Here is a 13409-nt window from a genome sequence, read left to right as displayed (position 1 = left end):
TGCACTTTACAGCTTGTCTACACCAGCAAGTTGCATTGGTTTAACTTAAATCTATTTAAAAATCAACTTGGTTAAATGGGTGCAAAGACCTGTGTAGACAGTCATTTCAGTTTAAGAGTTTATACTCATTTAGCTTTAGTGCAGGGGTGGGCAATAATTTTTAATGGGGGGGCCACTCCAAGATTTTGGCTAATGGTCAAGTGCCACATTTCTACTGAGGTGTGGAATCTGGGACAGAGGTTGGGTGCAGAAGGGAGTGTGGGGTAGGAGAATAGGGTGTAAGAGGGGGTGTGGCATCTGAGAGGGAGTTTTGGTGAAGGAGCGGGTTGTGATCTGGTGCAGAGTCCAGGAGGGAGTATGGGTGCAGGAGAGATTCTGGCCTGGGAGAGGAGCTCTAGGAAAGGGTGTAGGATCTGGGAGGGAGTTGTGACCTGGGTGAAGGGGGTTGGGGTGATGTCTTAGAGCAGGGAAATGGGGTGCAGGGTCAAGGAGGGAGTATGGGTGCCAGAGAGGATTTTGGCCTGGGGAAAAGATGTAGGAGAGGGTTCAGGTTCTGGGAGGGGGTTGTGACCTGGGGGAAAGGCATACAGAGGATTTGGGTGGTGGCCTAGGGGAGGTAGTTGGGAAGAGAGAGAGAGGGTGGGGGTGCCAGAGGCAGGCTCTGGCTGGGAGGCGCTTACCTAGATAGCTTCCAGTAAGCAACCCTGCAGGAACTTGAAGGCTACAGTCATAAGTTGCTCCATGTGGCTCTGTTCCAGGTAGGGTAAAGGGGAGGGGGAGAGACGGAGGAGGCTTCATTGGCTGCCCCTGCCGTCAGCAAAATCTCTCAGCTGCTCTTGGTTGGAAACTGGCTAATGGGAGCTGAGAGATTTTGCTGAGGGGCTGGACAGAGTATATAGCCTCCCTCCTCACTCCCAGAATAGAGCAACTACATTTAAAGTGGTTGCCGCTGTGCTTAAGGGTCCCAGCGAGGCAATCACTGGCCAGATCCGGTGGCTTGGCGGGCCAGATTCAGCCTACTGGCAGCCTCTTGCCCACCCCTGCTTTAGTGAGTAAGGATTTGACTTAAGCTAAATGGATATAAGCCACTCTTACACCTAAATAAGACCTGTTCAATACATCTTTGGTGCTCAGAAGCATGAAAAAAATCCAACCTAACTCTGCAGTGTAGAAACTACAGTAGATGGAGAGAAGAAGAAGTTACTCACCCTGTGTAGTAACGATGGTTCTTCGAGATGTGTCCCCGTGGGTGCTCCACTCCACTCCAGGTGTCGGGTCCCGTCCCGGCGCCGCTGGTCGGAAGTTTTCCATAGCCGTAGTTGGGCCGGACCGCGCATGCGCGAGCGGAGCGCGCGGCGTTCGCGCCTTTGCAACGGTCCGGCCCCCCCCCTTGTCAGTTCCTCTCACCGCTCGGTCCCTGAAAGACAAAGCAGAGAGACCCGGAGCGGGGAGGAGGGTGGGGCGTGGAGCACCCACGGGGACACATCTCGAAGAACCATCGTTACTACACAGGGTGAGTAACTTCTTCTTCTTCTTCGAGTGGTCCCCGTGGGTGCTCCACTCCAGGTGAGTACAAAGCAGTAACCCAGAACGCGCTCCGGGTCAATTATTTTCTACCGTGGACAGTACCGCAGAGGCTACTGCAGCGTCTGAAGCCCACCGCTTCGTTATGGCATAATGCCGTGCGAAAGTTATACTAGAAGCCCAAGTAGCCGCACGACAAATATCCGCCAGGGGAACTCCCCTTGCAAATGCAGTGGAAGTCGCTACAGCTCTCGTGGAGTGAGCCCGAGGTAATGAAGGAAGAGGTTTGTTTCTAATTGAATGACATTCCATAATACAGAGTGTGATTAATTTTGCAATGCGTTGAGTGGAAAGTGCCTTGCCTTTCGATCTAGGTGCCAAAGATACCAACAACCTGTCGGTTCGTCTCCACTGGCGCGTTCTGTCTATGTAGAACGACAGTGCACGTCGGACGTCAAGTGTGTGGAACAGAGCGTCTCTACTGGAGGAATGAGGTTTGGGATAAAAGGTCGGAAGAACGATAGGTTCATTGATATGGAAAGAAGAACAAACTTTGGGGATAAAGTCCGGATGTAATCGGAGCGTTACTGTGTCCTTGGAAAAAACAGTGAAGGGGGGGCTTGCCATCAGCGCCCCCAATTCCCCTACCCGTCTCGCCGATGTAATTGCAAGCAGGAAGATTGTTTTCATCGTTAAAATATGTAGCGAAACCGATGCCAAGGGTTCGAAAGGTGGGTGCATAATGGTATCCAGCACTAAATCGAGATTCCAGGAAGGAGAGGGCGCGCTTCGTGGCGGATATAAGTTTTGAAGTCCCTTCAAGAACCTTTTTGTAATTGCGTGAGAGAAGAGCGCAGAACCCCCTACTGGTTGATGAAAAGCACTGATGGCTGCCAAGTGCACTCTTAAAGACGAAAGCGTAAGACCTGACTCTCGTAAATCAAGGATGTAGTCCAAAACGTTCTGTAGAGGAGACGATAGGGGGTGTATATCGTTCTGAATGCACCAGTCAGAAAATCTCCGCCACTTTGCCAGGTAGGTATTCCGTGTAGACTGTTTTCTACTATGAAGAAGTACTGTCTTGACCTCTTCGGAGCATAGATTTTCATCTCCTTTCAACCAGTAAGAAGCCACGCCGTCAGATGCAGCGACTGCAGCCTGGGGTGTAACAGTGTCCCCCCTTCCTGAGTGAGGAGATCCTGATGGAGAGGAAGAAGATAAGGTGGTTGAATTGACATCCTGTGTAAGAATGGAAACCAGGCTTGTCTGGGCCATGCTGGAGCTAGGAAAATGACCGTTGCTGCCTCTAACCTGATTTTCTCCAGTGTTCTGGCGATAAGCGGCGTGGGAGGAAACGCATACAGAAGTGCTTTCTTCCACCTGATCAGAAACGCATCGCCGAGAGAGCTCTTGCCGAGCCCCGCTCTCGAGCAATATAGGTGACATTTCTTGTTGTCGTATGTTGCAAATAGGTCTACCAGTGGAGTACCCCATCTCTGGAATATGGCAGATAGAATGTCTGTCCTTACTTCCCACTCGTGATCCGTGGGAAACTGTCTGCTGAGGGAGTCTGCAATCACATTGGCGGTGCCAGGTAAGTACGATGCTGTTATGCTTACGTTGTTCTGTATGCACCAATTCCAGCACCGCACTGCTTCGGCGCATAGGGAACGTGATCGTGCTCCCCCTTGTCTGTTGACATAATACATCGCCGCTACGTTGTCTGTCAGTATCCTTACTGTAAGCCCTCTGATCTGGGGAAGAAAGTGTTTGCATGCGTAGAAGATTGCTCGAAGTTCCAACAGATTTATATGCAGACGTCTCTCGTTGAGCGACCATTTGCCCTGTATTCGCTCGTTGTCCATATGGGCTCCCCAGCCTATGAGCGAGGCATCCGATGTTATCTGCACTGTTGGTTGCTGTCGATGGAATGGAACTCCCGTGAGAAGGTTTCTCGCTTCTGTCCACCACTGCAGCGATCTCTGAACATGTGGAGGTAACCACACTAGCTTCTGAATGTCGTGCCTCACGGGGACGTAAACCGTGGATAGCCAATGCTGAAGGCTCCTCAAGTGGAGGCGTGCATGAGGAACTACTGCTGTGGCCGCTGCCATGTGCCCGAGGAGACGAAGGCAATTGTGTACCGATATGGTCATGTTGCCAGTGAGTATAGTGACAAGATCCTTGATTGCCTGAAATCTTTCTTGCGGTAAGTAAGCTCTTGCCATGCGTGAGTCTAGGTTTATCCCTATAAACCTTATAAACTGAGTTGGAATAAGTGTCGATTTCTGCTTGTTGAGAAGGAGGCCGAGTGATTCGAAAGTTTGTTCGACCATCGCCACCATTTGTGACGCTTCTCGCTGCGTGGCGCCTTTTATTAAACAGTCGTCCAGGTACGGATATATTATCACCTGTAACCGACGCAGATAAGCTGCTACGACGGCCAGGGTCTTTGAAAACGCTCTGGGCGCTGACGCCAGCCCGAACGGTAGAACGCGATATTGAAAGTGATCGTGGCCTATCATGAATCGTAGAAAACGTCTGTGCGCAGGATGTATTGTGATGTGAAAATACGCATCTTGTAAATCGAGGGCAGCGAACCAATCGTTTAAATCGAGGGACGGTATTATGGAATTCAGGGTCACCATTTTGAAACGCTGTCTGCGAAGATAACGATTCAAACCTCTTAAATCGAGAATGGGCCTCCAACCCCCCGTTTTCTTTTCCGTTAGAAAGTATCTGGAATAAAACCCTCTTCCCTTGAACTGATCGGGGACCCTCTCTATTGCTCCGATATCCAGGAGACGATGAACTTCCTGTTGCAAGAGATTTTCTTGAGATGGATCCCTGAACAGGTACGGGGAGGGTGGGGTGGTGGGGGGGATGGAGGTGAAAGGAATGGTGAAGCCGTTGTTTATGACTTCCAGCACCCATTTGTCCGTTGTTATCTCGACCCATTGGTGGTAGTAAGGTCGTAAGCGGTGGTGGAACATGGGTTTGTCCAGGTTGATTGGTAGTGTGCGCTTGCCCTCGACCAGGGAGTCAAACTTGCTGCTTTGAGGCAGCCGTGCCTGTCACTCTAGGTGGTGGTGGACGCCTCCGCTGGGGGCGCTGTCTCGATCGCGCTTGGTCGAAGGGGCGATTCTGCTGTCTCCTCGACTGATAGTCATACCGTCTCTGGTATGGGAAATAACGCCGGCGACGGAATGGTGGTGCGTACATGCCGAGCGTGCGAAGCGTTGTTCTTGAGTCCTTCCCAGTATGAAGGATCTCATCTGTTTTCTCCGCAAACAATTTTATCTTATCGAACGGGAGGTCTTCTACCTTGGAGTGCAGCTCCTTAGGTACCGCGGCCGTGGCGAGCCAAGAAGATCGCCTCATTGATACCGCTGTTGCTACTCCCCGAGCAGCTGTATCAGCTATATCCATAGCTATCTGAAGATTGGCCTTTGAACACGCATAGCCCTCCTTCAGAATAGACCGTAGTAGCTCCCTGTCTGTCTCTGATGATCTCTGAGACAGCTCAGTAAGCTTTGTTATACTATCAAAGCTATGATTGGCTAGGAGAGCTGTGTAATTCGCTATGCGAAGGAGCAACGTGGCTGACGTGTAAACCTTACGGCCAAAGGCATCCAGTTTCTTCGCCTCCTTATCAATGCCCGCATTTTTCAGCTGCGGGTTCTTAGCCCTTTGGAGAGCTGCGTCGACCACCAGCGAGTTTGGTTGCGGGTGAGTGAAAAGAAATTCTGAATCTTTAGACGCTATAAAATATCGCTTTTCTGTCGGTTTTGACGTTGGTAGAGTCGAAGCCGGGGTACGCCAGATTTCCGCAGCTGATTGGAGGATAGCCTCGTCCATAGGCAAGGCGACCTTAGATTGTTGTTTAGGGTTTAGGTTCCTCCAGAGCTTGAATTGTTTCGTTGGAGTGTCCAATATCTGAACCTCCTGAGATTGGGCCACTCTCCTAAACAGATCTTGAAAGTCCTTTGTGTCGTCTGGGGGAGATGGGTCCCCCTCAAACAGTGCGTCGTCAGGGTAGGATGACGACATATCTTTTTGTGACATATTGTGCAGCTGATCGTCCCCATCCGATATCTGCCCTTCCTCAGGCTCAGATAGCTGGACTGAAGGTGAGTGGGTGTGCTGTCGAGATGACGCCCCCTTCCAGTCCTTAATTGGTGATAATTGTCGCGATTCATGAGGGGTATGACAACAACAATGGTCAGGACGATAGTGATGCCTTTCATATTCGGATGCTTGATGGCCCCTATGATCAGGATGATCAGGCGAAGACCTTCGGGAGGAGTATCTACTGGCATACCTCCTATGATAGGATCTTGGGGGGGAATAACTTGGTGAACGAGATCTATATGATGATTCCCTATAGTAACGATGACATCGCCCGTGACGATCAGAATAACGAGACCTTGATCTGCATCGCGGGGACCTTGTTTGGTGATGAGAAGATGTGCGATGAGTAATGCTTGGTGAATGAGAGGGAGAGATTGAAGGCTCGAGTGAGGGTGAAATTGAATGCCTCGTGACAGATTTCTTAGCAGCCTTAGTGGGGACTGCAGAGACAGAAGGAGTCTCTCCCCTTTGCACTGATAAAGAAGAATGGGCAGGGGGAGGACTAAGCAGGACTGCTTCGTCCTGCTGTGTTACTGCCCTAGCCGGCACCCCAGGCAGCTGTTCTTGCGGTGCCGTTGCAGCTGCAAGCTGATCGGCCGGTGCCGAGTCGGCACGGAGGGGGGCGCTCTGTTTATTATGCTCACTGAGCTCCGCGGTGCCGTGTGGCAGGGTTGCATCCGGTGCCGGACCCGGTGCCGGCTTACCCTGACTCAGTGCAGGCATTTGCGGTGCCGTTCTGACTCGCGGCTGGGCAGACTGCCGCGGCTCCAGCCCTTGGAGCGGTGCCGAGCGCTGCGTGTCAGTTGCGCTCTCAGCGGGACGTATAGCCGGTGCCGATGACGTGCGGCTTGATGTTGCCGCCTGCGGCTTTTTTGATCTCTCCGGCTGTCTCGCGGCCCCGGAGGCTCCCTGTTTATGTCCCTGAGACACACGGGACAATGAGGGGGGCGGGAGGGAGCGGGCAGGGGAAGCCCTTTTCTTTTGCGTTCCCGTTGCCGGTGGAGACTTCGCTCTGTTACCGTGCCCTCCGGGCGCTCCTGATAGATGTTGCTCAGAAGGCTGTAGCGCTTTATCACAGAGGAGGAGCTTTAAGCGCATATCTCTTTCTCTCCGCGCTCTGGGAGTCAGCTTTGCGCAATGAGCGCATTTTTGCGGGACATGCGACTCTCCCAGGCATCTAACACAGGCTTCATGCCCGTCAGAGGCAGGCATAGCCTCCTTGCAGTGTATGCACCGCTTAAAACCTGGTGAGCCAGGCATAATCTCCCTCTCTCGTCCTCTTCTTGTTTTGTTTTGTTTTGTTTTTTTTTTTTTTTTTAATTAACTACTATTCTTTATCTTCGTCTGTTTTCTTTTTCTTGTCTTTCTTTTCTTCTTTTTTTTTTTTTTTTTTTTTTTTTTAGACGGTCCTGTGAGGAGAGAAACGGCGTTCCGCCAGCGACCACGGGCGGCTGAGAGGAACTGACAAGGGGGGGGGCCGGACCGTTGCAAAGGCGCGAACGCCGCGCGCTCCGCTCGCGCATGCGCGGTCCGGCCCAACTACGGCTATGGAAAACTTCCGACCAGCGGCGCCGGGACGGGACCCGACACCTGGAGTGGAGTGGAGCACCCACGGGGACCACTCGAAGAAGAATAATGTTTCTGTTGACCTAACTACCATCACTAGATGAGGTAGTCATCCTACAGAGAAAGAAAACCTTCTTCCATCACTGCATTCACACAACGGCTACGTCTACATTGGCCCCTTCTCCGGAAGAGGCATGTTAATTTCCAACTTTAGAATAGGGAAATCGCGGGGGATTTAAATATCCCCCGCGGGATTTAAATAAACATGGCCGCCGCTTTTTTTCCGGCTTGGGGAAAAGCCGGAAAAAAGTGTCTAGACTGGCGCGATCCTCCTGAATAAAGCCCTTTTCTGGAGGATCTCTTATTCCTACTTTGAAGGCGGCTTTGCTCGGGTGTCTCTGGTCTGCTGGGGGGGTCCAGCGGCTTTGGACTCCCCCAGCAGAGCAGGGGGACAGGAGCAAAGCCGCCCAGGCGGCGGGGGTCCCGCTGCCTGGGCGGCTTTGCTCGGGTGTCCCTGGTCTGCTGGGGGGGGTCCAGCGGCTTTGCTGGACCCCCCCAGCAGACCAGGGAGACCGGGAGAAGCTTTTCTCACCCTGGAGGACACCGGTGGTGACCCGCCGCCCGCGAGCTCCGGGGCGAGAAAAGCCCTGTTCGTAAGTGCGGATCTGACATAAGTCGGATCTGCGTAAGTCGGGGACTGCCTGTAAGCTATTTCAAAATAAGATATGCAATTGACATAGCTCAATTTGGTAATTTATTTTGAGTTAAACCTTGCAGTGCAGATGCACCCTATGCTTCCATAATATACTCCAACATAATGCACTTTTATATAAAGGTTTTAAATCATATGCCATGTGTCAGATTTTACAAGTACAAAATCTAGACTCAGGTGGTGTCTAGACTATACCTCTCTGTTGACAGAGATGTAGATTAGGCATGTCGAAATTGCTAATGAAGTGAGGATTTAAATATCCCATACTTCATTAGCATAAACATGGCCACCGCTTTTTTTCAAAACGGAGCTTTTTCGAAAGAAAAAAAAAGGCAGTCTAGACGTGGCTCTGTTGAAAAATAAACCCTTTTTCGAAAGATCCTGTAAACCTCATTTTATGAAGGATAAGGGATCTTTCGAAAAAGGGCTTATTTTTCAACAGATCCGCATCTAGACTGCCATTTTATTTTTAAAAAGCTGTTTTGAAAAAAAGCAGCAGCCATGTTTATGCTAATGAAGCATGGGATATTTACATCCCCGCTTCATTAGCAATTTGGGCGTGCTTGATTTGCATCCCTGTGTTGACAGAGGGATGCAGTCTAGACGTAGCCTCAGTCTCTCAGCTTCAGAAACATCCAATCTATAGTAGGTTATAAATTTATTTCAACAATACATTAAATTATAGGCAACACTGACACTGAGTCTGGTTTAGGAAAAAAATGCTGATAGTGTTCTGTAGTAATTTACTTCTCTGCCTCATTAAAATATGCCATTTTCTACTTGTCTGTGAGGATAAATGAGTCAATAAAATATTTCATGCACAATACTCAAAATTTTCCACAGTGAGACGAGTAATCAGTGGGCGAAGTATTATACTGTTTTTAGATGTATTTTAATTTTTACCTGCCCAGACAATCTGCAAGAGTGGATTAATTTAATACATAATCACTATCTGGGGGCAGAGTGACAAGACAGAGTTATAGCAAAATGTTTCTTTCAGATGCATGAATTGGGCTCCTGGGCCTTGTCTACACCAAGCTTTAATTAAATAGCTATATTCTCAATCTCTCACTGTTGCGCTACCACTGGAAAAGCTATACTGATGATAAAGTTAGTGCACATCAGCTGCTAACATTTTTACCTTTCTGTTGTGTAGCTCCTCAGCATCAAGACTACATTAGTGCAGTTGCACCTATGGGGGATTTTAGAGTAAAAGCTCAATGCAGACAGAGTGGCCTGGATTTTGGCCTCCACTGCAGTTGCTGTACACTAGCTCTGGAAGGATTCCTCAGTGGTGCAGAAACGGTATAATGTAGTTTATGTTACCTCTCCTTGTAGCCCTGGCATTAGGGTACACCAGGGGCATGATTGGGAAGACAGAGATATAGGAAAGGTGGAAGCATCCCCAAATTACATGGTACTCAAGTTATTCAGGGCTGCTGGACAGCTCCCTCCACAAAGAGACACAGCAACTGACTACATTAAAGGGGTGGAGAACCTTTTTGGGTAGGGGGACACCAAAATATCAGTCGGGTGCCACACACAAATGAGAAGAAAAAAGAAGCCATCTCACTCACTTGGCCACCAATTGAGTTGCAGGGGGAAAAAAACCCTCATAGATGGGGCCTCCCAACTGAGAAGCAGGAAAATAAACACATTCAGCTCACTCCCCTCAAGCCAAGATACCATAAAGTCACTTTCCCTCAGGCTATGTCAAATACAATCCAGCTGCAGTCCAGGTTCAAGACTAGAGTTGGAAGTTAAGAACTCTGCATATATGTGATGGTTGAATTTGATTCTTAAATCAATATTCATGCTAGCCACAACTTCTAAACTAAAAGATGAAAATAACTGATTTCTAATCAATTTCACATGCTCATAATGCCAATAATTACTCTTTGTGTTTAAATATTTTTGAGTTTGGTCTACTGATTAATTTGGGGGAAAAGATGTCCACTTTCCAGCCATTTTATAAACAACACATAATTACAAAAAGGAGTTTGCTCTTATTGTAAAAACATATGACTCCCCATCACCACCATGCTCCCAAGCATAACTCAAAAATAGCTGTCAATTTCTAATATGGTATGCAGAAAGAGTTTTCATCAATAGAACATGTTTTGCCAATTTTTTAAACTGTGGTTAAAAGAGTGGACAAGGGCTTTGGGTTTAATTCTGTTCTGCCACAGGCTGCTTGTGTATCCTTGAGCACAGAGTAATATTGGTAAAGTGCTCAAACACAATGAAGATAAGCACTAGATAAAAAATTAAATAGGCAAAGTTATAAGGAAGAATGTGCAATGAAAATTCCTTAAACTGCAACCTGCACGGTTAGATAATATAGTCTATTCATGTACAAAAATATACAGCATTGTGTGTGCAATTTCCCAATTCCACTCCTGAAACTAAAGATTGTGAATTCGAGATATTAATACCTTCAGAGCAAGAAGCAGTAGTGATTACAAATGGAGCAAGCCACTTAGTACCAAACCAAAAAGCCTTCCAGTCCTCTGTATTTCCACTATTCCATTAGTGCAAAGGATTTACAAGTTCTATGAGCAAAGCCTGCTGAATACATACCTAAATCAGTGATGGATTTTTCTGCCCGTTAAAAAACAACTAAGTCTTATGGCACTTTTGAAACAAGTGTCAGAGGGGTAGCCTTGTTACTCTGAATCTGTATAAACAACAAGAAGTCCTGTGGCACCTTATAGACTAACAGATTTATTGGAGCATAAGCTTTCGTGGACAAAGACCCACTTTGTCAGATGTTTGTGCCCACGAAAGCTTATACCTTAATAAACGTCAGTCTTTAAGGTGCCACAGGACTCCTAATTGTTTTTGCAGATACAGACTAATATAGCTACATCCCTAATACTTGCCCCTTTAGCTTTTCTCCCATGGAAAACAAAATATCCACACAACCAAATGTAGATAGCAGGGGAGACACTGACAGGCACCATGAAGGGAGCAAGGCAAAAGAAAATACGGCAAAGTCTACGCTACAAAGGAAACTTTCGTTTCTTGACTCTGCAGGTTACATTTGTAGCCTGGGCATGACATCAACCTGGGCTGCAGCATCGCGATGGCAGGCTCTTAGCTCACAGCCCCAGCCCTGTAGGGCCCCCAGCCTCCTGGAGCAAAGACACCGCGTCAGTGCCGTTAACCAGCGCGGTGCCTGAGCCCAGAGTAGGGGCTCCCCGCCCCAGCCTTGCGGACACTAGAGCTACTCACCCCTGATGCCTCGAGGAGGCAGGATCGCGGGCGTGTCTGCACTGCCGCCGCCCCTCGCCCCGCCCGCCCCCGGCGCTCAGACACCTACCCACACCATCCCAGAGCCCGGCGGCAGGCGAGTGGCGAGGGACGGGAGCGGCCCGTCCTCTGCCGCTGCGTCTCGGCGCCCGGCAAGACAACGCGGCTCCAACCCCTGATATGGCTGAACAAAGGGAACCAGGATTCGCCGCCACCGCCCGTCCCATTGGTCCGGGGGCGGGATTGGGGGGCGGGGCCCGGCACGCTGGGGCTCTACAGGCCTGTAACCCTGGCAACGGCGGCTCCCGCGGCGCCATGTGGCCTGGGTGTGTGATGGAGATGAAAGTGAAATGGCTGCCCCGCCCCAGCCCCATTCCCTAACTCTAGCCTCTGCCTCCTTCCCTCAGAGACACCAGTAGGCACTCCATAGGCTCCCAGGCCCGGCGCACACACCGAGTCCTGGCTCCCAGGCCCTGCAGTCATAAACACACACAGCCTGCTCCTTTGTCTCCCACCCACAGCACAGTCACAAGCACACACTCCCCTGCCTGCCAGGCCCTACACAGTCACAAACACAGCCCACTCCCAGTCTCCTCCCTCCCTGCTAAGTACCCCCCTCACTGAGCATCTCCATACACCAAGTCCACTATCTCCCAGTCAATATCAGCCCAGGCCCCTTGAGTCCCACATGCAAACAGTCCTCTTTTACAAAGCTTCCCTTTCTTCCAAACACCATTCTAAGAGGTTCCCACATTCCTGGATTGGTTCCACCTCTTGAGATTTTATTATGAGTCTTGCAATATAACATGGTCTGTTTCTTAAGGACCCAGCTTCATGTGGAATAGTGGTAGAAATGTAGCTGTGTTAGTCTGGTGCAGCTGAAACAAAAAACAGGACTATGTAGCACTTTAAAGACTAACAAGATGGTTTATTAGGTGATGAGCTTTCGTGGGCCAGATCCACTTCCTCAGATCAAATAGTGGAAGAAAATTGTCACAACCATATATACCAAAGGATACAATATTAAAAAATTAACACATATAAAAAGGACAAATCAAATTTCAGAACAGAAGGGGTATGGAGGGGAAAGGGAAGGGGGGGAGGTAAATGTCTGTGAGCTAATGATATTAGAGGTGATAATTGGGGAAGCTATCTTTGTAATAGGTAAGATAATTAGCGTCTTTATTCAAATTTGCATGTAAAGTGTCGAATTTAAGCATGAATGACAGTTCAGAGGATTCTCTTTGAAGTGAAGTCTTAAAAGGTCTTTGAAGAAGGATGCAGGTAATCAAGTTGTTGAGACAATGTCCTTTCTGGTTGAAATGGCAAGAAACTGTTTTTTCTTTGTGATCCTGTCTGATATCTGTTTTGTGGGCATTGATCCTTGGGCGAAGTGTCTGAGACGTTTGTCCAATGTACATAGCGGACGGACACTTTTGGCACATGATTGCATAAATTATATTTCTGGATGCGCAGGAATATGTGTTCTTGATCTTATAACTTGGTTGGGTCCAATAATGGTATCAGCAGAGTGACTATGTGGACAAAGCTGGCAACGGGGTTTGTTGCAAGGGAAGGTACCAGGGTTGATGTTAGTGTGGTATGTCCTGTGGTTGTTGGTAAGAATCATCTTGAGGTTAGGTGATTGTCTATAGGAGACTATGGGTCTGTCTCCCAGAGCCTCTTGGAGTTTAGTATCCTGTTCCAGTATAGGCTGTAGTTTATTGATAATGTGTTGGACAGGTTTAAATTGGGGGCTGTAGGTGATGACAAGTGGTGTTCTATTGTTGGTTTTCTTTGGTCTGTCTTGAAGTAGTTGGGTTCTAGGTATTCGTCTGGCTCTTTCAATTTGCTTTTTTATTTCTCCGGGTGGGTAGATGAGGTTTATAAATGCTTGGTAGAGATCCTGAAGTTTCTGGTCTCTGTCAGTGGGATTAGAGCAGATGCGGTTGTATCGAAGGGCTTGGCTGTAGATGATGGATCGTATTGTGTGTTCTGGATGGGAACTGGAGGCATGTAAGTAACTGTATGAGTCAATGGGTTTTCTGTAGAGAGTGGTGTCTAATTTTCCATTGCTAATTTGTACTGTCGTGTCCAGGAAATGGATCTCTTGTGTAGAATGGTCCAGGCTGAGATTGATGGTGGGTTGTAGGTTGTTAAAATCTCTGTGAAATGTCTCCAGTGTTTCTTGGCCATGTGTCCAAGAGTTAAGACTGAAAGCGTA

General features: G+C 48.7%; 1 protein-coding gene across 2 annotated transcripts in view; it reads right to left on the bottom strand.

The window, feature by feature from the left end:
- TNPO1 (transportin 1) overlaps window positions 1–11403 on the bottom strand; it is a 208201-nt gene extending 196798 nt beyond the window's left edge. Inside the window, exon 1 of one of the 2 annotated variants that reach the window (XM_006124293.4) lies at window positions 11256–11403. In XM_006124293.4, coding sequence (XP_006124355.1) covers window positions 11256–11264 — 9 coding nt within the window. In that variant the 5' untranslated portion in view covers window positions 11265–11403. Of the gene's footprint in view, window positions 1–11167; window positions 11187–11255 lie in introns of those variants that run through there. The other variant, XM_025185277.2, reaches the window with a different exon arrangement.
- Window positions 11404–13409: the final 2006 nt, after the last annotated feature.

Source organism: Pelodiscus sinensis, chromosome 6 (genome assembly GCF_049634645.1).
Source record: "Pelodiscus sinensis isolate JC-2024 chromosome 6, ASM4963464v1, whole genome shotgun sequence".
Taxonomy (NCBI): Eukaryota; Metazoa; Chordata; order Testudines; family Trionychidae; genus Pelodiscus; species Pelodiscus sinensis.
The sequence above is the reverse complement of the archived record's forward strand: the minus strand, read 5'-3'. Positions and strand labels throughout refer to the sequence as shown.